The 25,011-nt window shown below is 42.9% G+C and overlaps 1 protein-coding gene and 1 long non-coding RNA gene across 2 annotated transcripts in view; one reads left to right on the top strand and one right to left on the bottom strand.

Annotated features, from left to right (window-relative positions):
- The window catches only part of Gpm6b (glycoprotein M6B), a 135,001-nt gene extending 133,594 nt beyond the window's left edge, over positions 1 to 1,407 (bottom strand). The window contains exon 1 of the mRNA XM_070040851.1: positions 1,210 to 1,407. Coding sequence (XP_069896952.1) covers positions 1,210 to 1,213 — 4 coding nt within the window. The 5' untranslated portion in view covers positions 1,214 to 1,407. The remainder of the gene's footprint in view (positions 1 to 1,209) is intronic.
- Positions 428 to 4,843, top strand: LOC138840484 (uncharacterized). The gene is made up of 3 exons (XR_011376084.1): positions 428 to 862; positions 2,159 to 2,273; positions 3,033 to 4,843. It is a non-coding gene; the product is annotated as an uncharacterized lncRNA (long non-coding RNA).
- Positions 4,844 to 25,011: the final 20,168 nt, after the last annotated feature.

Here is a 25,011-nt window from a genome sequence, read left to right as displayed (position 1 = left end):
CAAGCCGTGATCCTCAGATCTCAGCGTCTTGATTATCTAGGATCTTAATAGTGGAATGAATGGAAGAGAGAGGAGATAAATGGGGAGTGGGGTGGGGTGGGGTGGGGGCGGGGACAAGCAATTCCCAAACCCTTACCACTAACCCACAGTGGATAAGCACACCTATTTCAGAGGTGTTCTTCGAGATCTTCCTGGCACCCTGACTGGAGTTGCATGTCACTAGAGAAGGGTATACCTCAGACGTTCCCAGCGATGGTAAAGAATTAGGTTAATTTCCTCCCCACAGAGTTCCCGTGTAATGACACGTTGCTGACGCCAGCATTTTGGGGCGTTAGGACGTGACAGAAAGGATCCCACTGCCGCCGCTTCTCTCTCTCTCTCTCTCTCTCTCTCTCTCTCTCTCTCTCTCTCTCTCTCTCTCTCTCTCTCTCTCTCTCTCTCTCTCTCTCTCACACACACACACATTGGTGATTTTCACTTTCCTGAATTGAGTTCGTGGCCGTCGCTAGTAGATCTCCCCGATTGCACCTCAAGCTGCCTCACACCCCATGTACCTGTGCCTGGGCGGTGGCGTTTCAATAGTTGGAAGAAAGGGACAAAGAACAGAGACTCTCCCCTCTGTCCCATCCTGTCCCCTAACCCCTTCCCTCCCGATTTCTTGCTTTCACGGATTAGGGCTCCGATGGAAGCTCTGAGAAGACCCCAGGTTGAAGGAAACGGGTGCGTTCCACGTGGGTGAAAGAGAAGAGCGGAGGCGGCGGCGCAGGCTGGGACAGTGACCGGACGATCGTCCCGGGAAATGGGCCAGCAACTCCTTGCTACCCTTAACATAAAGCAGGAGCCCCGCAGCCCGACACGTTCGGTATGCTCTCCCCACAACCCTTTGGGGGGGCCCACCTCCCAAGCTCCGATGGTTTGCACACCTGGGATGCAGCGTAGGTACAGCCAGAGCGAGGATGTCCCCAAGATGAGGCGGGGAGGTGCACTAGGGCATTCCACACACCTGCGCAGCGTCCCGCCCATCTTCACCCCCCCTCCAATCCCTCCACCCCCGCCCCGGACTGGAGCAGGTCACGGAGGTGGCTGATCAGGTGCTACCTGAACAGGGGGAAGGGCAGGGCGGGCCCCTGGACTGGGAGTGTCCCTCCCTGGTGGGGGCGTGAGGCCATAGCCGTGGCCGTGGCATGGTGCCAGCGCGCGCTCGCTTACCCATGGCTGGAAGCAGACGGGGTGGGGCGCGGGCTGCGGGCGCTCGGGTTCCCTGGGGACGGACAGAGCCCGTGGCACAAGTTTGCAGGTGTGGCGGGCGCGTGCGCGGGCTGGGCTCCGGGCAGGCTGCGCTGGGCTGCTGCGCTGGGGCTGACCGCTGGCTCCGTGCTCCTGCTTGGGGTGGGAGCGCGCCGCGGCTCCGCCTGCACTGGGGGCCGGTCACGCCGAGAGGGGCCCTGACGTCAGCGCCGGGGGCTTTGTGCGCCCTGAGCGAGGGCCCCACCGGGGGCAGCAGGCAGACTGCGCCGCCTACCAAGCCTAAGGCTTTCTCCCTGACCCAGACATGAGCCCTGGGGGCGGGGGGGGGGGGCGCGCAAAGAAGTCTAAGGTGCTTGTGGAACAATGGGGAAAGAGGGCAGTGGGATTTTAGGATCCCCAAGCTGGAAGCTGCTTTGCGGTTTTAGCCACCACCCATTATACAGATAAAAGAAACTGATGCCAAGCGCCTAGTGGCTGACGCCTGTAATCCTAGCTACTCAGGAGGCTGAGATCTGAGGCTACAGGTTGGAAGCCAACCTGGGCAGATAAGTCCTTGAGACTTCTCTCCAATTGATCACTCCAAAAAAGCCAGAAATGGAGCTGTGGCTCAAGTGGTAAAACACCAGCCTTGAACACAAAAGCTCAGGAACAGGACCCAGGCCCTTATTCAAGCGCTAGTACCATCACCAAAAGGGGATGGGGGGGGGAGAGATAGATAGAGAGAGAGAGAGAGAGAGAGAGAGAGAGAGAGAGAGAGAGGGAGGGAGGGAGGGAGGGAGAGAGAGGGAAAGAGAGAGAGAATAAAAGAATAAAAGAAAGGAAAAGAACTGATGCTCCACCTATTGACCTATTGACCGGAGGACATTCAGTACTTGGCAGAATTACCTCAGCCCTGAATCCTTTTGTTCAGATATGGGCTGCTGGTGGTAACAGCTCTCCATCCTGGCTGCCTAACCAAATCAGCTGGGGAGCTTTGGGAAACAGAATTTCATCAGAGCCTCTCTCATGGTGATTCCTGTGTGAGGGTAAGTCTGCAGACCACTGAATGAGGTTACTTTGTAGCTAACAAATAATTTAGAAGGGGGCAGGTGGCACTCTAGTCTGGGATGGGACCCGATTTGTGGTTTTTGGAGTCAGCACACTTGATTCCCAGAAGGCCACCTCTGAATGGCCTTTGGAGACTTCCCAGACTCCCTCTAGCTCCAGCCAACTGCTCTCCCTGCTGCTCAGGCCCAGAGCTTGAGCCTTTAAGCAAATTAATGGTTTAACAGTGTGGAGGGCTTAAGTTTCCTGTACTGCCTTTGAGAAGAATATTCTTGTCAACAGAGGTATTAAAAAACAAAAAGCTGTAAGACCATTGCAGTTTTCTGTAGAGCTAATGCTTTCTGTGACATTTTTTTGAGCCCAGTATTTGCCCCTTGTACTGTATGTTGTGTTCCTTTATTGTTTTGGAAATACATTGAGATACTTGAACAGAGGGTTACATAAACAGTAACAATGGATTTAAGGGACATTTAAGCCCAAAGAGAGAGGCTTTGGGACTGAGAAAGGGAGGAGGAAACAAACATTTCATCTATTGAAATTTATTGGATTAAGAAAGGGTTTATCAAGACAGAGCTCCAGAAAGCCTAATAATATTTTACATAAAAGGACAGAGATTTGTGCTAGGAGGATCACTGGCTCATTTTCACAATCCCACGGGAATAATCACTCCAAACCAATCTTCATGTAGTAATAAAACAGCAGGGAGCTCATAGGTTTAACTTTTTGTCCTCCCATTACAGGAAAATAATCCATTTGAATGATTCCTGAGTGCATATGTGGGAATCCAACTGCACACGACAGCAACGGAAGCTATTGGAAAAGGACAGAGAAACAAAGAAGGCCTGAGGGAGAGCAATGGGGAACTCAGGCCACGTCCTGGTTTGAGAAAACAGTTTGGTATGGCCCTACATTTTATCAGGTTCCTAACTCATAATAACACCAGAACAGCATTTGGGCATGACAATCAGAAGAAACATTTTGGCAAGACACTGCCTCTGTGAGCCATTCTGGGACCAAGAACTGGAAAGGTTTGTGCACTGAGATAAAAGTAAACCCATTGGTCCATTTCTGTCATTCCCTAGAAGGTTTGGATTTTTTTAACCAAAGAAAAGAAAGAACAGCTGTCCAAATATTGAATCTAGTCACAATGGGATACTGTGATTAAAAAAAAAGTTATAACAATTGTGTACACAATGTCAAAGGAAAGCCACATTCTAATAGAAAATTTTCTTCACTTTGGAAACGTCATGGATTGATTTCAACAAGCAATTGTCCCCACAACCCTTGAGAAAACCAAAACAGCAGTTGGAAAATTAACAAAGGCTACTAGGAGGGCGCTGAAGAGGGGCTAACAAGAATATTTGATTTCACTATTATTTAAAGAAATACTATCTTAAAATAATACTATTTTCCTATTAAGCAACCAAACCCTTTACAAATTAAAGCAAGATACACTGCAAGTGGGTTGAATAAACCACTCAAGCCTGTCTGGAAAGCCATTTGGCAATGGATATCAAGAGACTAAAAAATATTCATATTCTTTGACCGAACAACCCCTCTCCAGGGACTCTGTCCTAATAAATAACAACTGTTGAAGTCCAAATTAATGTGAAAGGATGTTTATTAGAGAGTGAGGCAAAATAGCAAATAAAACTACAAAGAAAAATCAAGTCAGGAAATCAACAATTGCTTAACTGCTGGGAAGGAATAAAGTATTTCCATAAAATTGTTGTGGAGTTAGCTCAGTGCTTCTCAACTGAATGTCCAGAGCCATTTAGCAGCATCCTAAGACAGTTGTGATCATCACAATGGTGGGAAGGGGTCTACTAGGGCCCAGAAGGGAGAGGTTAGGGATGCTAACAGGACATTGTACTATCCTCTCCCCCTGTCACCCCTCAACCCCCCGAAAAAGAATGGTCTTGTTCTTGACATCCCTAATCTATAAAACAGCCTATCATGGATCCTTCCTCATTTACAAGGAACTGTGTGGCAAAATGCTCAGAGCTTTGAGGTTTTTGAAAACCAAGTAAAATGCTAAATATACATTCTAATCCAAAATATATGCATATGTACACATATCTGAACTGAAAATGACTGTAAGAGAATATACAGTGGTAGAGATGATTATTTTCTCAACCAAAGCATTTCTTCTATCTGGCTACACATGATCCAGACTCCTTAGCGCTTATATAGGGCAATATGATTGAATTCTAGCCCATAATGTCAGAAGAGAGTCATGTAGGCCCTCCCTAGAAAACCTTCAGCACACACACACTTCTGTCTGACCCACCTTTTCCCCAGATGGAAAGAGACATTGCCATCTGGGGTAACTTTGGAATATGTGTGTTAAAATAGCCTTCTTTCCATCAGCCTAGTACACTGAATAGTTTTGTGGAACCAAGGTTGCCTATTCTTCCACGTGTTAATAACCTGGAACTGACTTAGGCACACTTGTGATCTATTCACTGATGTTACACTTGGATAATTAATTATTAGGGGCTTTGTTACAGGAGTGACCAACTTTTAGTAATAGGTCAATATATTAATCGATACTAATACATTGGGTTGATCTCTGGGATGTGGAATTAATGCAGTTTTTAGTTTTAATTGTATGCCTTTTTATGCCTTCAAAAATAAGTAAGAAGTTTTGTTTGTTTGCTTGCTTCTTTTCACAATGCATGAGACCAGCCATTCAGAGACCAGGTGAATTTAATGGAAGGCGACAGAAAATGCAATGGAAAGGATTGAGCTCTCCATGGCAGGGAAGCAAGCAAACACCCTTCATGGGAGTTATTGTGGGAGGAGAGGAAGCCGAAGTGAAGATGGAAACATTGTCAAAATGATTACCATTGGCTGAGAGAGGTGGTGCACATCTGTAAAAGGCTAAGACAGGAGGATCTCTACTTCAAGGCCAACCTTGGCTCCATAGTAAGATCCTGGCCTTTCATGAAAATAGGACAGACATTAGTAGCTCATGCTTGTAATCCTAACTACTCAGGAGGCTGAGATCTGAGAACCATGGTTCAAAGCCAAGCCTGGACAGGAAAGTCCATTAACCACCAAAAAAAAGAAACAGCTTTAGTGAAGCTATGGCTCAAGTGGTAGAGTAAAAGCCTTGAGCAAAAATGGGGACAATACTCAGGCCCTGAGTTCAAACCCCAGGACACACCCACCCACATTCACACATATACAAATACAACGAACATACCTCAGAAAGAACAGCCCAGGTGGCAATAGCTCATGCCTATAATCCTAGCTACTCAGAAGGCTGAGGTCTGAGGATCACAGTTCAAAGCCAGCCCAGGAAGGAACACCATGAGACTCTTATCTCCAATTAACTATAAAAAACTGGAAGGGGAGCTATGGTTCAAGTACTGTAGTAGAGTGCTAGCTTTGAGCGCAAAAGCTCAGGGAGAGCTCTCAGGCCCAGAGATCAAGCCCTAGGACAAGCACCAAAACAAACAAACCACAACAAAAAGAACTGGAAACAAAAGCAATAAAAGATCAACTTTGCCTTCATTTACATCTTACCACATCCAAATGGAAGATAATATTTGGTATTTGCCAGTTGAGATGTTTAAGGATTCTCCTCTGGGGAGGAAGAAAACAAGGCTTGTCATGGCTTTTCTGGTGGCTCTTTAAGTCTCCAGGTGACAGATGGCAGTGCCCAGGCTCTCTGTGCTCTGGGCTTTCACCTGCATAGCAGGCAAGGACAGTAGATTCCCTCTAATTACTGCTGGTCTGGGTGACAAGAGACAAGCTGAAAGACCTCTGCCAGGGGTTCATTCTGAGGACTGCTTTTAGAATCAGCATCCAGCTCACGATAGGGAAGAGAACAAGGAGAATGGTTACATCCTGCGATGGTCTTACGGAACTGCAGGCCAAGAATGACAATACAGGCAAAAGAGAAACCAGCGGAGCCCAGGGAGGCCTAGATTGGATCAGTCCATACTATCTCCTATGAATCGGAGAACATGACAAGTGATTTTTCTTTGATTTGTACTAAGCATTTCAATCTACAAGTCTGGGCCACTGACTTGTACTAAATACTAATAGTATTTTGCAGGATACACAAAAAAGATACTTTTGGGCTGTGTCTTTGTATAGATGAAACTTAAAACTGAGCCATGCATAGAACTCAAAATGTATTGATCTTCCTTTACTTCCCGATTGCCTAGTAACAATGCATGGTAGCATCTCAGAAAGAATGTTATTTGGGGCTAGACTTTTTTTTCTGCTGGTACTGGGGATTGAACTCTGGGCCTTAGCTTTTTCAGTCAAGGCTGGCACACTACTATTTGAGCCACAGCTCCACTTCTGGCTTTTGGTGGTTAATTGGAGATAAGAGTTTCATGGACTTTCCTGCCTGGGCTAGCTTTGAATGCTGATGCTCAAACCTCAGCCTGTTGAGTAGCTAGGATTACAGGTATGAGACACTGGTGTCCAACCAGGGTTGCCTTTTAGAGGAACTGCCATAATGTCTTCAACTCAATAGTGGGACTAGTACATTCCCACCATCCGTGTATGTAGCTTTCAACTTCTCTACTTCCTTGTCAACACTGGTATTCTCTGTCCCTTTAACTATAGCTATCCCAGTGAATACAAGTTGGTATTCTTAATAATCTGTGTTCTAAGGCCTCTTGGCATGTCCTCCAGGGCCTGCCTAAGGTAACCCTAATCTCCCACTGCATGCCCTGATTCTGCAGTGTCCAGACTCACTGTTTCTCTCTCTCTCTCTCTCTCTCTCTCTCTCTCTCTCTCTCTCTCTCTCTCTCTCTCTCTCTCTCTCTCTCTCTCTCTCTCTCTCTCTCTCTCTCTCTCATGCTGGTCCTAGGGGCTAGTGCTCTATCACTCGAGCCACAGCTCTACTTCCAGCTTTTTTGGTGCTTAATTAGAGATAAGAGATTCATGGACTTTCCTACCTGGCCTAGCTTTGAACTGTGATCCACAGTTCTCAGCCTCCTGAGTAGCTAGGATGACAGGTATGAGCTACCAGTGCCCAGCTCACTGGTATTATTCTAGACTCTCAGGCCTTTGTATATGCCATCCCCACCTCCTTTGCCTGGCTAGATCTTCCTAATCATTTGTTCCTCAGCTGGAATGTCACGTCCCTAGGAAGCACTCTGACTTGGCCACTAAATCCAGTAATCCAATGGTTTCGTTGTACTAAATATCTCCCCTTCTCTTCCAAAACTTATGATAGTTGTACTTTTACTTTGGATTTGGTGGATGTAAAATGTGTATGTTTTTCTCCTCTGTTGGGTCATGATTGTAGTGGGAATAAACTTAAAATGTGCCAATTAGTAAGTGAAATGTTTTGAGGAACATATGACACTTTGGATTTGTAACTAAATGAAATCTGAAAGGCTTTAGAACATAGTTGTGTAAATTCACGTCCCATTTTCTCCTTCCCAGGACTCTGCTTTTGCAATAACTCAGGCTCCCTAAGCACATGCTCTACCACTGAGCTTCACTTCCAGCCCCCACTGGATTTCCTTGCTGTAGGTTTTGCTGAGTAGATTACATGTTCCACCTGGGCAAGAAACTTGTTAAATTTGGGAACCACAGTGGCTTCTGAACCCAGCTTGTACCAGATATTTAATCTGTTGGATAACCAAATATCTCCTCCATTTTTATTTATATATTTTGGAATACCAGTATCTTTGCTTTGGTTGTTGGAGTTTGAAACCAGGGTCTCACATATCCTAGCTCTACCCCTGAGCTACACCCAAGTCCAAACACAAAAATCTTTAAAATCCCTGTTTTCCTTTTCTAAAAATGCTCTCTCTTTTAGATTATGGGGTTCTAACCCAGAGCCTTGGTGTTGTCCCTAGCTTTTTTGCTCAAGGCTAGTGCTCTACCACTTTAAGCCACAGCTCTACTTCTGGCTTTTAGGTAGTTAATTGGAGATAAGATTCTCACAGCCTTTCCTGCCTGGGCTGGCTTCAAACCTGAAAAAGGAAATCAAAACAGAACTTAGAAAATGGAAAAACCTCCCTCGCTCCTGCATTGGAAAGATCAACATCATGAAAATGGCAATCCTTTCGAAGGCTATCTACAAATTCAATGCTATTACCTATCAATATGCCAACCTCATTCTTCAAGGAAATAGAAGAGGCAATCCAAAAATTCATATGGAACAATAAAAGACCCCGAATAGCAAAAATGATCCTTAACAGAAAGAACAGTGCTGGAGAAATATCAATACCAAATTTCAAACTCTACTACAAAGCCATAGTAATCAAAACAGCTTGGTACTGGCACAAGAACAGACCTCAGGACCAATGGAATACAATTGAAAACACAGAAATGAACCCACAGACCTATAGCCATCTAATCTTCAATAAGGGAGCTAAAAAAACAGCATGACTATGTTTTTTGCAGCATTATTTACCATAGCTAAGATATGGAACCAACCCAGATGCCCCTCAGTAGATGAATGGATCAAGAAAATGTGGTATATATACACAATGGCATTCTATGCCTCCATCAGAAAGAATGACATTGCCCCATTTGTTAGGAAATGGAAAGAATTGGAAAAAATTATATTAAGTGAAGTAAGCCAGACCCAAAGAAACATAGGTCCCATGGTTTCCCTTATTTGCAATAACTAGTATATATCTGAGTCAAGCAGAAAAGGTCAGATAAGTTGATGTTAGGGGAATGAACCCCAAGATAAGTATTCAAATGTTTTTTTTCCTTTAATGCAATTGTTTCTATCATATTTATAAGATGATTTTTATGTTGTTTTGTATGTCCCACCCCCACAGTATAACACATACTTTCACTGTTTTTGATGTTGGTATAATTTGTGGAGGGGAAGGGAAAAAAACAAATCGTTTAAATAGGGATACAGGTGGATCAATTGCAACAATGAGATGTACAAGTCCTTATGTGGAAAAACGAAATTTACAACTTTGTTGCGGGGGGAGGTTGGGTGGGGGGGCGAGGGGAGGATGGGAGGGGATGGGAAGGGGAAACAAAGGAGGAGGCTACAATGCTTGATAAGAAATGTACTCATTATCTTTCCCATGTAATTATAACCCCTCTGTACAGTATTTTCACAATAAAAAAATGTACTCGTTATCTTGCCCATGTAATTGTAACTCCTCTGTACGGTATTCTCACAATTTAAAAAAAAGAGAGAGAAAAAAAAGAGAGAAAAAAGAACATTGGAAAAAAATAGAACGGAAGAAAGACAGCCTCTTCAGTAAATGGTGCTGGCAAAATTGGTTAATCACTGTAGAAAACTAAAGCTAGATCCTTATATATCACCCTACACCAGAATCAACTCCAAATGGATCAAAGACTTTGGAGTCAAAGCAGACACTCTGAAAACATTACAGGATGGAATAGGAGAAACCCTAGGTCTCCTTGGCACAGGCCAAAATTTTCTTAATAGAGACCCAGAAACACAACAAATCAAAGAAAGGTTGGACAAATGGGATTGCATGAAATTGCAGAGCTTCTGCATGGCAAAGGACATAGCTAGCAAGATCAGTAGAAAGCCCACGGATTGGGAGAAGATCTTCACTAGTCATATAACGGACAAGGGTCTTATAGCTAAAATATACCTGGAACTTAAAATATGAAATCCCCCAACAAATCCTCAAAGAAACAACTGCCCAATAAATAAGTGGGCTAAAGACTTAAAGAGAAACTTCTCTGAAGAAGAAAGAAGGATGGCCAATAGACACATGAAGAAATGCTCAACCTCTCTAGCCATAAAAGAAATGCAAATCAAAACAACATTGAGATTCCACCTCACCCCAGTTAGAATGGCTATAATCAAGAACTCTAATAACTACAGATGCCGGAGGGGATGTGGACAGAAGGGAACCCTACTGCATTGTTGGTGGGAGTGTAAACTTGTTCAACCACTTTGGATTCAAAAAACTCCACATAGAGCTCCCCTATGACCCAGCAATCCCACTTTTGGGCATTTACCCAAATGATCACAAACAAGACCATACTAAAGCCACCAGCCCAACTATTTATTACAGCATTATTTACCATAGCTAAGATATGGAACCAACCCAGATGCCCCTCAGTAGATGAATGGATCAAGAAAATGTGGCATAGATACACAATGGAATTCTATGCCTCCATCAGAAAGAATGACTTTGCCCCATTTGTTTGGAAATGGAAAGACTTAGAAAAAAGTATATTAAGTGAAGTAAGCCAGGCCTAAGGAAACATGGGTCCCATGGTTTCCCTTAGTTGCCATAACTAGTATATGTCTGAGACAAGTAGAAAAGGTCAGATAAGGTAATGTTAGGCTAAATGAACCCCAAGATAAGGGCTCAAATGTTTTTTTCTTTTTTGCGATTTTTTTAACATATTTATAAGAGGATTTCTTTGTTGCCTTGTATGTCCCTCCTCCATGGTATAACCCCTGTTTTCATTGTATTTGATGTTGGTATAATTTGTGGAGGGGAAGGGAAAAACAAATTGTTTAAATAGGGACACAGGTGGACCCACTGCAACAATTAGACGTACAAGTGGTTATGTCGAAAAATGAACTTTACAACTTTGGCACAGGGTGGGGGGAGGGGGAGATGGGAAGGGATGGGAAGGGAAACAAAGGAGGAGGCTACAATGCTTGATAAGAAATGTACTCATTATCTTGCCCATGTAATTGTAACCCCTCTGTACGGTATTTTCACAATAAAAAAATAAATAATTTTTTAAAAAAGTATAACCCCCCCCCCAAAAAAGCATGCTCCTCAGATCTCAGCTTCATGAGTAGCTGGGCATGAGTTACCAGCACCTAGCAAAAAATGCTATCTTGTATGCATCATTCTTTATCTTTAGTTTTCTACTTAACCTATCAGCCATTCCTCCTAGTTTTGATTAAATATACCTAAATTTTCATCTGCCTTGTAGATAAAATATTGATGCTGATAATACTTCCTTAATTCAAGTTGACTTAATTTATTGAGCACGATTGTTTCCAGTCACCTGGATAATCTTTGATTGTGCTGCACACATTTTTCTATTGTCCACAAAGAAATAACAAAGTATGTTGTGGAAAAAATGCCACCCTCTGTTTAGCACACATGAAGTTCTAGGTTTATTCAGCTGTCAACTGAGAAAGGCACCTGTTAACCGGGTGATTTCCAAAATGCAAGTGAACATGGTCCACTTAAACCACAGAAGGGGAACAGATATAGCAATCATGCAATTCACTTTATATTTTAATGCTCAGAAACTGTCTTCTGGAAAGGGATCTGGTTCTTGTACCACACTGCAACTAAGGTCAGGTCAACCATACTGTAATGGTCTCTGCAATTCCAACAAGACCATGTGATATGGCCCAGGACTGCCTTCTCTGTGAATGGCTTAAACACCTGCTGGGGTTTCAGACATGATATGGACATGTCAGATTCTCCCATCTACAAACTCCATCTGGGAAAGCAACAAAGCTAGATATGGGTAACATACCATCCCCAGACTGCAATTAATATATTAATATATCAATTAATATATTCTGCTTCACCATGACCATGTCTTTCGCTGAAAATATACTCAAACTTAGAGTTTGAGAGTCTACCATATATATGGTGTGTGTGTGTGTTTGTGTGTGTGTGTGTGTGTGTGTGTGTGTGTGTGTGTGTGTGTGTGTGTATGTATATATATATATACACCAAGTGAAAGAGTTCCTCACTGGACCCAGGAAGCGGAAATATGCAGGGAACACAATATCAAAATTTTGCAGAAGAGAATATTACAATTTAGAATGGAGTGGTATCTTAACCATGGTGATAAGAATCATGGGTGAGTTTCCTCAGTTTTAGGCCTGAGAAATAATTGTGGCATACAGCATTACACACATTTCTGGTTTATTGTCATGCTAACTATTTTATATGTTTTTATTGAAAAGACAGTTACATGAGCAAGGTAATGAGTAAATTTCCTATCAAGCATTGTCACCTCCTCTTTTGTTTTCCCCTACCATCCCTTCCCTCCCACCTCCACAGCTATACTCCTCTCCCTCTCTTAAGTTGTTTTGACTGAGCAACTAATAGTAATTTAGATAATTCTGTTCAAATGTAAAGACATGAGATACATGACTGTTTTTAGCACATTCTTCTTTCCAGAACCATTTAAATCACCATCTTATATACATACATATTGAAAGTCAACTTTCAGGGTTTATTTTTATATATATTTCTTTTTATCCAGAAATAAAGTATCTAAATACAGACAGTGTAAAGTTGTATATGTATAGCTTTCAACAATACTTGAGCTGAATACATGCTTTGTACATTAAAAAAAAGAATCACAGGTGACTAGTACAGAACTGCTTGAGTTGATTTGCAAGGGCTCCTCCATGCCTTTCCTTCCTACCTATCAATATCAATATCCACATAGAAGTGGGACCTTGATATGGGGGAGGTATGGCTCAATGACAAAGTGGGTATTTAGTGTCCTAGGTTCAATCCCCAGTCCCTGGCCCTCACCAAAAACATGTGACAAACCAAGTAGGCTTTCTACTGTTTTCTTTTGAACAAGTTATCTAATCCCTTTGAATCCATTTCCTCATCTCTGGGAGACAAAGAGTAGATACCCTGACCCCTGCTTGCTATTCATTAGAGAGAGTTTGGAAATACATCGTTGAGTAAAGCATTGACAGTAGGTCTATTCTTTTTGCTGTTAATACAACAATGTGCTGAATCAGTGCCTTACTTCCTTTATTTCAGATGTAGAGTCTTGCTTCAATCCAGCTGTTTGGTGTATCTTCTGTCCACTGTGGCCCAAAGGATCAATGACTATGACTACAAATTCCTGCACAATATAGGAATGGAACAGGCTTGAAAATCCTGAACTTGGCTTGAAAGAACAGGAGACTGCCCTGGTCTGTTCTGGTGGCTCTAGCAAACCCTATTGACTGGGTAGCTTATAAACAACTAGCATTTTTAAATAGATTTTGAGGCCGGGAAGCTCAAGATGAAGACAGCAGCAGTTGTCTCGTGAGGGTTGCTTCCTGGTTCATAGACAGCCATTTTCATCCTGGGTATTATATGTGGTAGAAGGAGCTACAGTTCCTGGTTCCTCTTTAGGCAGACACTAGTCCCATTCACAAGAGCTCTAACCTCATGTCTTAATCCACTCCTATAATGTGGCAACTTTAAGACCCAACTATTTAGGCCATGCAGAGGGGTTCATTTCTAGCTAGCCAGGAGGTGCCCTGAAAGCCAGCTGGACTCTTCTCCCTAATCTCCTCTTTGTGTCCTCAGTCCTTCACAGAATGCTGAATGAATGAATGCAGGAATAAATACAGAGGAGACAGACATCAGATCAAACCTCACCTCAGCCCCTAGTTGTTGAACTTCAGCATCTCCACTAGGAAGCTCAGGGCAATCATACTTGCAGGGTTTGCATGGGATTTCAATAATAGTCACTCAGTATTTTTTTCTTTGTCACATTCCATTTACCTCACACACCCATACATACACCCATATCCCTTTCAGAATAGTAGTCACTTTGTATCTTGTTTCTTGTTCTTTCCATTTTTCACTCCTTGTCAAAGACAGAAGGTAACCAGGAGGTAGACAGTTCTGCTTTCTGTCATCTGATCCATCCCAAATCATACTTCTATTCATTCATCCTTCCTTTGTCTAGTTGGGGGTTTAAAAATACACCTTGAGTTCTGTGAGGCAACAATAAAGCATAACCCACACAAGGATAAAATATTGCATCAGCCAATCTACATAATGTCCTTTTTAAAATGAGGCAATCATAATTCATAATTCTAATTCCCCAAACTCTTACAGTTGTTTTGATTTCTTAAAATGGAATTGAATTTGAGATACAGAATCAAAATCCTTTATTCGAATTACATTGAAGTAGCTTTCTATCTCCAAACAGGTCATATTTGGGGAGCAACTTCCCAATATGTAAAATGAATAATGACTGCTTTAGAATAATCATAATTACATCCCCCAAAGGGAATTTTATCTCAGTTAATTTTTCTTTGTATTGTTAAATGACTGATTTTGGAAGCAATTATAGAGCACAGCATTATTTTTCACCACTGAATAGCAGGCCCATTATCCTTCCTGTTTCCCATGTTTCTCTGCATTTGAAAACAGTGGTTTTGTGATTTAAACTTATCACACACGATGCCACTTAGGAAGGCGTAATCGGCCTTTGAATGTGTTCATCTTTGTACCACAGCGAAGGCCCAGGAAAGAAAAATATATGTAGGAGTAAGGATTAATCCTCTCTCTGCATTTGGTTTTCACTTTGCTAAGGACTTTTGTTGGAAGTGGTATGAGCAGATTGACGTCTTAGAAAACCTGGCCCCATTTCCTTTTTGGAAGAGATATCCCTAGGCAGAGGCTGAGCCCAGGATTTCTGGGCCCACCTGAGTGGGGCTTAGGGTGTGGGGGTCTGCCCTCACTACTGGGCTACTCGTGCCTGGCTGCCCGGATGGAGAAGTTGATGATTAAATCCTAGCAGGAAGCACGAGTGGCAAGGGGGAATGACACTTTGTCTTACGTTGTCAGCTCGAGAAAAATACACTCAGCTGGGACATAGCTCCTTGATTCAGCTAACAGGCAGGCTTTGAAGGTCAACAGGGCTGGTTTCAAATTCTGCTTGCTAGTGGCTTCCCACAAGCTGTGGGACTTTGCTGGACTTGCACCTGCTTGAGGAACTGCACTCCCTTGTAGAGTCAGAGAGGTTAGGAAGATAAGAGATTTAATGGGCTTACAGGGTGCACAGCAGAACCTCATGCCCTGGAACTGCTTGGTACCCAGTAATGCCACTTCCTGAGCAGCCATGGCAGCTCTGAAAGGACCCAGTGCCTGAATCCTAGAGATTTATCTTCACTACTTCTGTGTGCCTTCTGAAGAAGGCAGTGTGTGTGTGTGTGTGTGTGTGTGTGTGTGTGTGTGTGTGTGTGTGTGTGTGTGTGTGTGTGTGTGTCCATCCCAACAACACTTGCCAACTATACAGTGACCGCCAGCCTTCCACTTAGGGACCTAGATAGATGGGTAGAAATAGATATGTAAGTGTTTATGTACATGGACTTATACAAATATCGACCCCTGCCCCTTTTCGGTGACATTCAATGGTCATTTTCTTGGTTATCATGTTTTCTTGCAGTTTCATCACAAGAAAAAGCATTTTTATCTCTGGAAAGTGGGTTCTAAGCCCGACATTAATTTTTTTTTCGATAGCTTTGAGTCTCTGCGAGTTCAAACCACCTAGCAACTCATTGTTCTTCAATGGAGCAGGCTGTCCACACATGCCCAAAGGGGATTCTGAGATTAGGAACGAGTGTCACAGCACAGCCTGCTTGCTTTGACAGAAGCCATCGGCTGCTCCAACCCTTTCTTCCACCCCCACACTGTCCTTGGCTCGAACCCACAACAGTTGTCCCCCTTGCTATTCACGTCTTACTCATAATCACCAACTGTTCTCAAGCTGTCTTTTTCTGATTTCCTTTTTCTTCTTCTACCTCGTCTCTTTCTCTCTCTAACCTCCCACCCTCCCCCTTCCCTCTTTCCTTTCCTCCCTCTCTGCCTCTCTGCCTCTCTCCTCCTCTCCCCGTCTCCTCCTCTCTGATCTTCCTATCTCAGTCTCCTACATAGCCAGAATTACAGGGCATGCCCTGTATTAGGTCGGTTCCCAATTTGTGTTCTCTCTCCTCCTCCATCTCTCCCCATGTTTCCTCTCTCCCCCCTCTTCTTTATTCCTCTCACTCCTCTCCCCCTCCCCCTTTCCTTCTCCCCTCTCCCCCAACCCCTCTTCCCTATAAGTCTCCCTCTTTCTCTCCCACCTGCCGTTTGTCTTCCATTTCCTCCTCTGATTCCCACCAGTTGCTGGTTTCTTTCCTTAGGCTGTTCTATGTGCTGACGAAGAGCAGCCAAACATTGCAGATTGCCTATCATCCTTTCCTTGTGCAGAGCTGGAAGACAGCAGTGTGAGGGGCCTACACTTCCCAGCCCTATCTGCTTCTGCTAGGATGAAGCCACTTGGGGTAGTGCATCTATTGGTCTTAGAGCAGCAGGCCATGCACTCTGTAAATGTCTCCAGTGTATACTTAGTAGAGGCCTCCAGAGTCCTGAAGGCCACTCAGGATGATCACTTCAGAGGCACAGCTAGCGGTCCCAATCAAGCAGTGCAAAAGAGTCTCAAAAACCTCTTACTGGGCTGGGTGCCAGTGGCTCGTGCCTCTAAGCTTAGCTATTCAGGAGGCTGAGATCTGAGGATTATGGTTTGAAGCCATCCTGGGCAGGAAAGTCTGTGAGATTCTTAGCTCCAATTAAACCACCCAAAAATCCAGAAGGGGAGCTGTGGCTCAAGTGGTAGAGTGCTACCCTTGAACAAAAAACATCTCAGGGACAGTGCCCAGGCCTTGGTTTCAAGTCCCAGGACTGGTACACGGCACGCATACACATGCATGTGTGTGTGGGTGTGCACACACAGACAACATATACAACACACAACACAAAATAAACCCTCTCTCTCACCTTGGTCTGCCAGACAGCAAGGTGCTCTCATTCTTGGAGTTACTCTAAGTTTTATGCCTCAAAGTATGATTGAGAGCCACTTGGTAGTATTAGCTGGGGACGCTTGAACTCTTGGATTCAAACTTATCTACCAAGCCAAGTGCCAGTGGCTCGTGCCTGTAATCCTAGCTACTCAGAAGCCTGAGATCTGAGAATTGTGGTTCAAAGCCAGCCCAGGTAGGAAAGTCTGTGAGATGCTTATTTCCAATAAATTATAAAACACAAGCCATAAGTAGAGCTGTAGCTCAAGTGGCTGAACAAAAGAAGGTCAGGGGCAGTGTCTAGGCCTGGAGTTTAAGTCCCAAGACTGGCAAAACCCCCAAACAACACAAAAAGCCTTCCAGGGAGCCCAGATTTTATGCCAGTTTCCTGAGCCACTGCTACTCAGAGGATAGACTTAAACCTGCAGCAGCAACAACAACAACAACAGTACTTGAGAGCTACAGCTACAACAACAACAACAACAACAACAACAACAACAACAGTACTTGAGAGTTTGGTAGACATGCACTGTGTTAGCCTTATCCAGGTCATCCTGACTCAGAATCAGGAGGTTTCACCAGGCTCCCAGTGATCCGGAGGCATGATAACACTTAACAGAATGGATTGAGGCAGGGTGGTAGATTGCTAAAACTGTTGTGGGAAATTATCTCAAGCTTAGTAGCTTAAAATACCAGAAATGTCTTCTCTACATTTTGAGAGGTCAGTCTGACACGAGTGCCATCAAGATAAAAGTCAAGGTGTCAGTAGAACTGTTTTTCTTTTTCCTTGAGGTTCCACAAAAGAACCATTTTCCTTGAGTTTTGATTCATTTTCTCACAGCTGCCTATATTCCTTGGTTTGTGGCCCTTTACCTCATCACTTCCGGTTCTGATGCTGATATCCCATTGCCTTCTCCTCCATCTCATCCTTCTTTCTACTTCTAAAGACCTTTCTGTTCACATTGGAGCCACCTAGATTATCAAGGATACTGTTCCCATCTCTTGGTCACTGGTAAAATCTCTTTGGCCAAAAAAGTGACATGTTCATGTGTTTTGGGATTAGGGGGAACTCACTGAAGAAGATGGGGGGACATTATTCAACTTTCTATGGGCAATATCTGAAAGGCTGTTAATAAGTAATTGGTTTACCTGAGACCCAATGGCCAGTGATCATGAAAGGCCTTGTTAGTTCTCATCTTGTTAACTCTTGCTGCTCCATAGTTTAATGAGGGTTCTTTTGAATGAGCAATGTGTTCTTGGCACTTCTAGATTGTTCTAGTAATTTCTCAGACAATACCTAAAGTGATAAAGTTTAGTAGATCATTCTTTTAAGCTAACTAGGGCCCCTGGAAGGCAAGTAACTTATTTAATGGTAGCATTGCTACTATGTAAGGAAAAACAGTGGGAGGCAGCTACTCTGACTCTAAAACCCCACAGACAGCTTTGCTGTGGTCCCTCAATGGTTCATTTCCATTCTGATTGGAGCAGTGCTTCTCAAGTTTCAGTGGGCCCTGGAATCACCAGGAAGGTTAACTAAAACCCTAGGCTTTGAACAGGTCTGGGCAGTGCTCAGAAATCTGCATTCTTATAAGCTGGGGTGAGGAAGGAAAATGGGGGAACGTTGCCAGTCTGTGGATCATGCTTTGGCTAGCACTGCTAGGGACCTCTCAATCAGGTTCACATGAAAACTCTATGCTAAGAAAGTCTCCTGATGTTTGGACTCTAGTCAACTGGTCTAACTTCAGCAAGTAAATGTTTGTTGAAGTGAGTTGAATTGTGACCTCTGAGAATGGGAACTTCTGCTGGGTGGGCTCCCACTATGACCTGGGTTTGTGGTTTGCCACAGTTCTCAGGGCTACTGGCAGAAGATGGGAACAGCCGGTCCGGGGGCCGTAGCTTCTGTTATCACTACTTGGCTCTTCTTCATTGCCTCTTCTCTTCCTGTGTCTCTGCTTTCTATTTCTGCCTTTTTCCTTTATATAAAAAACTCTACCCTTCCCACTAAAACAAGAAAAAAAGATGATAGTGAAAGAGCTAAAAAGTTAGCACAAGCAAGGAAGCCCTGAATTATTTGGTACTTCTTAACTTTTCTTGTTTCTTATTCCCCTTTTCCCCCTCTTTTCATTTCTTTCATGGGGAAGTGGTATGCTGGGGATTGAACCCAGAGCCTTGTGCATAATATGCATACCCTCTATTACTGAACTACACACTAGCTCCATGTTTCTTTCTTTTAAATTATTGGCTGAATTTATAGAAATGTGTAGTTACTTAAAAGTATAGATGTGGGAAAGGCCTTGAAATGGATCTTACAGCCCAAATCTAACATGAACAAAGTAGAAATTCAGAGAAGTTAAAGGAGAGAGAGAGAGAGAGAGACAGAGACAGAGACAGACAGACAGAATGTGCCTGGTTATAGGGAAGAGATGTTTGATCATTGTTATCATTAACAATTGCCAAGGTCTGTAAACCTGTTTTAATGTTGGGCAATTCAACAGTCTATAAATCCAGGAATTTAATTTAGCTTCAGACATAAATAAAACAATGTACTGACAAATAAAACACTGACAAATTTCTGAGAACTCATCATGGCAAAATTTCCTAAAATTCCACAGTCTTCTTCCCTGTAAAGCTACTTGCTTATTTCTGACTGGTAAATAAAGCCAAAATTCAATGCTGCAACAGGAAACAGAAGCTAGAGCTGGTGAAATATTAAATTCAGAAATGAATGTACACGTTACTAGGTCTCTGCTAGCTCTCCAGCTGCTTTGCTCTGGCACCTGTGGCTTTGAGAGTCCAGCTAGCTGGTAGAATTCAGTCTTGTTAGATATTAGTAAAATGGTATGCTCCATCCTAGCAAGAAATGATGCTGTAGGAAAAGCTTGATGAAATGTAAGTACTTTATGGAATTTCATGAAATGTATCTTGTATGAAAATCAGCTGATGTTGTAGAGGGCAAGAAGACAAACAGCATTGTCCTGAGAAATCCTCATGAACTTACTTTCCAATGAAACTAGAAACAGGGTTTCTCCCCCCCCCCCCAGCCGAAGTCATAGAATTAACTTCCTTGACTTTTTATAGGCAGTGGAAACAGAATTCTCTTTTCCCATAAAAGACTGGTTGGTTATATGATGTAACAACAACAAATGAAACACAATAACCAGAAAAAGAAAAACAGAACCAAGGCATCAAGATAAAAGACATGACACAACTTTGCTGTTTGCTGTTTTCTGAAAAGTATCATCTGCCTGGATTTTTACTTCTTTCATTCTCATCACAGTTGAGGCCTTTGTTGTAGCAAATTGAAGTGGGGTTCCAGTTGAATCTGCTCTGGAGATAATGCCACTCTTTAGGAGAATTGTTGAGCCCAGAGCTTTAAAAGTAATACTTATCGGAATCATGCTGACATGCTGGTTGTCATGGAGACAATCAGTGTCAGAATTCTGGGATAGAACATAGCCAGGGAGTATGCAGCTCAAAGTCTTTTTTTCAGGTCCTGGGGCTTGAACTCAGGGCCTGGACACTGTCCCTGAGCTTCTTTTGCTCAAAGCTAGTGCTCTACTACTACTTGAGCCACAGCACCACTTCTGGCTTTTTCTGTTTATATGGTACTGAGGAATGGAATCCAGGGCTTCATGCATGGTAGGCAAGCACTCTACCACTAAGCCACATCCCTAGCCCCCTCAAAGTCTTTTGAGACCTCCTGGTTCATTCATTCACCCCAGGAAAATACTCTCCCTCCTCAGACCAATGTGATACCCATGTTATTTCAGTCCTGGGTCTTTTGCCTTTGTAACTCTAAGAAGGACAATGAGACCTCAAGGCCTGTTGGTCTTGAGGTAAACCATTTTTGATGTTGGCAATAAGCAATCATGAGGCCTATGACATTTATTGAAATATAGAGGACCCAAAGGGCATTTGTTCTATAGTCATAGATCACCTAGCATCTGTTTGGTGGTCATCCTTCTATAAGGATGGTCTTAGCTGGGTGCTGGTGGCTCATGCCTGTAATCCTAGCTACTCAGGAGGCTGAGATCTGAGGATCACAGTGCAAAGCCAGCCCAGGCAGAAAAGTCCATGAGACTCATCTCCAATTAACTACTAGAACACCAGAAGTGGTGCTGTGGTTCAAGGGGTAGAGCGCTCGCCTTGAGCTGAAGAGCTGAGGGATAGCGCCCAGGGCCAGAGTTCAAGCCCCATGACTGACAAAAAAAAGGATGGTCTTACACAATGAACACTTCAGTATTGTTGATACTAAGATGCATCTCAGTCCATCCTCTATCTAAGAGTTCTGACTCTTTCGGAGCCTGGAACTAATAACAACAACAATAAAAACAGAAGTTATCTGGTTAGATGTTAGGATACTTCTTGGCCATATGGCATCCATCAGTGAGGCATCTGAGAGTGTTCCGCACTGTCTGTGTCTGCTTCCCAAAGTGAAACTCCATATCCAGCAGTGGTTTTCATTAAATGTTGGTCCCAGGGCTTGAACTCAGGGCCTGGGTCTGTCCCTGAGCTTTGTGCTCAAGACTAGCACTCTACCGCTTGAGCCACAGCTCTAATTCTGGCATTTTTGGTGCTTACCTGGAGCTAAGAATCTCACAGACTTTCCTGCGCAGGATGACTTTGAATCATGATCCTCAGATCTCAGCCTCCTTAGTAGCTAGGATTATAAACATGAGCCACTGATGCCTGGCTGTTACCTGTACCCCCCCCCCCTCAGACCTGCCCAGAGATTCTCTCAGGCCTTGTTTTCAAATAAAGCCACCCACACAGGTTGATGTAGGAGAAGGGGCCAAATAAATCCTTAATCATCTTTTCACAATCCATGGTTATATGCTACTGTATTCAGGGCTTCCAAGATGCCAGGTTGCTACAGTTTGTGCCATTAGAATCTGGGTTTGTATTGAACAGAAAAACAGCAGAGTCATTCCAAAGCAATTTATTGGATAAGCAAAAGAAAGTCAGAGGGTGAGGGAGCAAGAGAAGGAGATAGTGCAAGCAAGCAAGGGAACAAGAGACTTTATGCAGATGGTCAGGAAGGCTGATGTGCTCGGCTGTGATGTTTAATTGCTGAGATCAGTCATTTCAACCCCCAGAAGCCTCAGAGTAGTGTTTCTCAGCTGTGGCTGTACATGACAACCCTCCAGGGAGCTTTTAACAGGTATAGATGCCCACATCCTGCCCTAGATCAATTATGTCTGACTCTCTGGGGGTGGCTCACAAGCATCAGTATTTATTAGTGTTCACTGCTATCTGGAAACATCAGATACTGGAAAACCACTGCATTGGGTTTCTAGTAGACAATTTCATAGGACCAGATTTTAAAATCCTCTGCCCTTCCAAGCACACCACAAGTCTATTCAAATAGGAGACATCTTGATGAGTGGCAGGCCTCAGTAACCTTGACTGATGATGTTTTCCTTCATGGTTTGTGTTACCAAGTGAATACTAGGTGTAAGGATGTATGAACACAATTATAGACTATAAATACATTAAAATATAAAATAACATATGAATATAAATTAAATAATATACCTAATAAAGAATAAACCAGTATATAATGATGATTTCTGTTTAAAAGAAATTGCTTGATAACTATGTTTCTGGAATTGAGATCCATGTGAATGGGCCCTAGAAAACCCATCCATTCTTTTATTTAGAGATCAGGTGTGGAGGCATGGGAGAGGGAGAAGCAGGGAAAGGCCACAGAGCCTGGCCAATCTGTGTGGGGAAAAAGCATCATAGTATCCTAGGTATCATTGTCAAAACATGCTACAGTGCACATTGGGAAAGGTTTGGAATTGGATTGGTGGAGTCAAGAAAGTTTAGAAGAGCTGATTTTGCCGATATCCAAGGCATGAGAAGTATTTTGCCTGGCAGCTCAGAGAGGGGTTAAAAAAGCAAAATGGGGACAAAGAGGCTCAGAGACAGGAAAAGGATTCTTCTGGACTTCCTCCTTTTCCTCATCAAGAATTCACTACTGAGAGACAAAACAAAGTATGAGCGAAAATTCTGGACATTTAATGGCGTGGGCAGATGAGATATGATTTTGCCTACAGGAAATTATAGTCTTAATGGGGGCTCACAATTATGACCTGCATATTATTCTTTCCTTTAGGATTTCCCAAAAGTATATTGTTCAATCTGCTCCAATCGAATGCAAAGTCAACCTTTCAGAGATGAATTAAAAGACTCTATGCCTAAGTGTCCCAAGCTATGGGCCTGAGAATTTGATATAGTCCTAACACCTTCTGATCATATGTCACCTTGCCATTTATTGGCACATTGCTACCTTTACTACTACTACTACTACTACTACTACTACTACTACTACTACTACTACTACTACTACTACTAGTCCTGGGGCACAACTCAGGGCCTGGGCACTGTCTTTGAGTCTTTTGCTCAAGGCTAATGGGCTACCATTTGAGACACAGCTCCACTTCCAGCTTTTTTGGTAGTTAGTTGGAGATTACAGTCTCACAGACTTTCCTGCCCAGGCTGGCTTTGAATTATGATCCTCAGATATCTGCTTCTTGAGTAGCTAGGATCACAGGTGTGAGCCACCAGTGCTTGGCTAGCTATCTTTATAAAACCTTTGTGAGATAGAGATGATAAGACACATATTATCCTTCCTATTTTACTTGACTCAAGGAGTTAAATGCTTGACATGGAGTTATGAAGCAAGAAAGTAATGCATTGTTGTAGAATCTATATCTTCCTGCTTCTTATCTCTATCCCATTCAGCATGCATTTTTTTCCTTCTATCCAAACACCAATTTATCACAAATGTTTCCAAGTCACACCATTTAAAAGAAAGAAGGCTTGTCCTGGTATGACTCAATTTAAGGAGAATGTGTTAAAGTTAATTCTTAGTCTCCAGTTCAGTATCTTAGCAACCACATACATATTTAGTCATGACTACTTCAATGCCTACAAAGCATATCCAAGGCACACTTGGTTTGCTGCATATGCCTCAAGCTGGATCCTCATTTAATCGAAGTTTCGCTCTAAAGACTAATGACTCTTTCATACGCAGAATCTTATTTTCCACCCTCTCTGCCATGCATATGATGTGTGAAACTCTAACACATTCTCATCTTAAAATCTTTTTAAAGGAGATGATGCTAATAAGGGCCTTTTTTGAAGGTTGTTTATGATTTTAGTAAACATGGGAATTTATATAGGTATGACCTTTGGGGAGAACAATTTGATCAAAACCTAAAATATGTTCTCTATTTGACTTGCTAATTCCACCTGTGTAATCTGTCCTAGGGCAAACAATTCTAAAATGCAGCCCCAAATTAATGCCAAAAGTCTTCACTGAAGAATTATTTATAAATAATGAAGCATTATTCATAGCAGTGAAAAAAGTGGAAATATCCTGCAAGACTAATAATTTAGTGGGTAAGTTGAGTTAAAATTTATGGAGTCATAAAATGGACTAATATAATTTGGTTAGAATAAATAATTCCTTTTTGTAATGCTGTCCCTGGGGCTTGGATTCAGGGTCTGGGCACTGTCCTTGAGCTTTTGAGCTCAAGGCTAGTGCTATACCACTTTGAGCCACAGCTCCACTTCCAGATATTTTTGGTAGTTAATTGAAGAGAAGTCTCACAGACTTCCCTACCCAAGCTGGTTTCAACCGCAATTCTCACATCTTAGGCTTTTGAGTAGCTAGAATTATAGGTATGAGCTACCGTTGTCCAGTTTACACACATCATTTTACACCTTGCTTTTATTCTTAGTATATCTAGGTTATTCTAAAACACTATACAATAATTCCTCTTACTTTTTATATTAGCACAGTAGTGCGGCATGTGCATGCTTTAAAATATAGCTAGTCCCATGTTAGATGCCTGCACTGTTTCCCACCTTTTCTCATCATAGACACTTTTTATACCTAAGAAATTTGCATATTTTTGTAGGTTATCTGTAAAATACACTGTGAGGAGTAGATCGACTGCCATTTTGTTCATTTATAATGTTGCCACATTGTTTTCACATAAAGGACACAGGATTGTAAAGGTGTCAATCCTCCATAAATTAAAGATTTCAACATAATTTCAATGAAAATATCTATACAAGCCAGGCGCTGGTTGCTCGTGCCTGGACTCCTAGCTACTCAGGAGGCTGAGATCTGAGGATTCTGATTTTGAAGCCAGCCCAGGAAGGACAGTCTGTGAGACTCTTACTTTCAATTAACCAGCAAAAAG

The sequence above is a fragment of the Dipodomys merriami genome, unplaced genomic scaffold (assembly GCF_024711535.1).
Source record: "Dipodomys merriami isolate MVZ:Mamm:240054 unplaced genomic scaffold, mDipMer1.0.p SCAF_3, whole genome shotgun sequence".
Taxonomy (NCBI): Eukaryota; Metazoa; Chordata; class Mammalia; order Rodentia; family Heteromyidae; genus Dipodomys; species Dipodomys merriami.
Note: the sequence above shows the minus strand (reverse complement) of the source record. Positions and strands in the feature narration are given on the sequence as shown.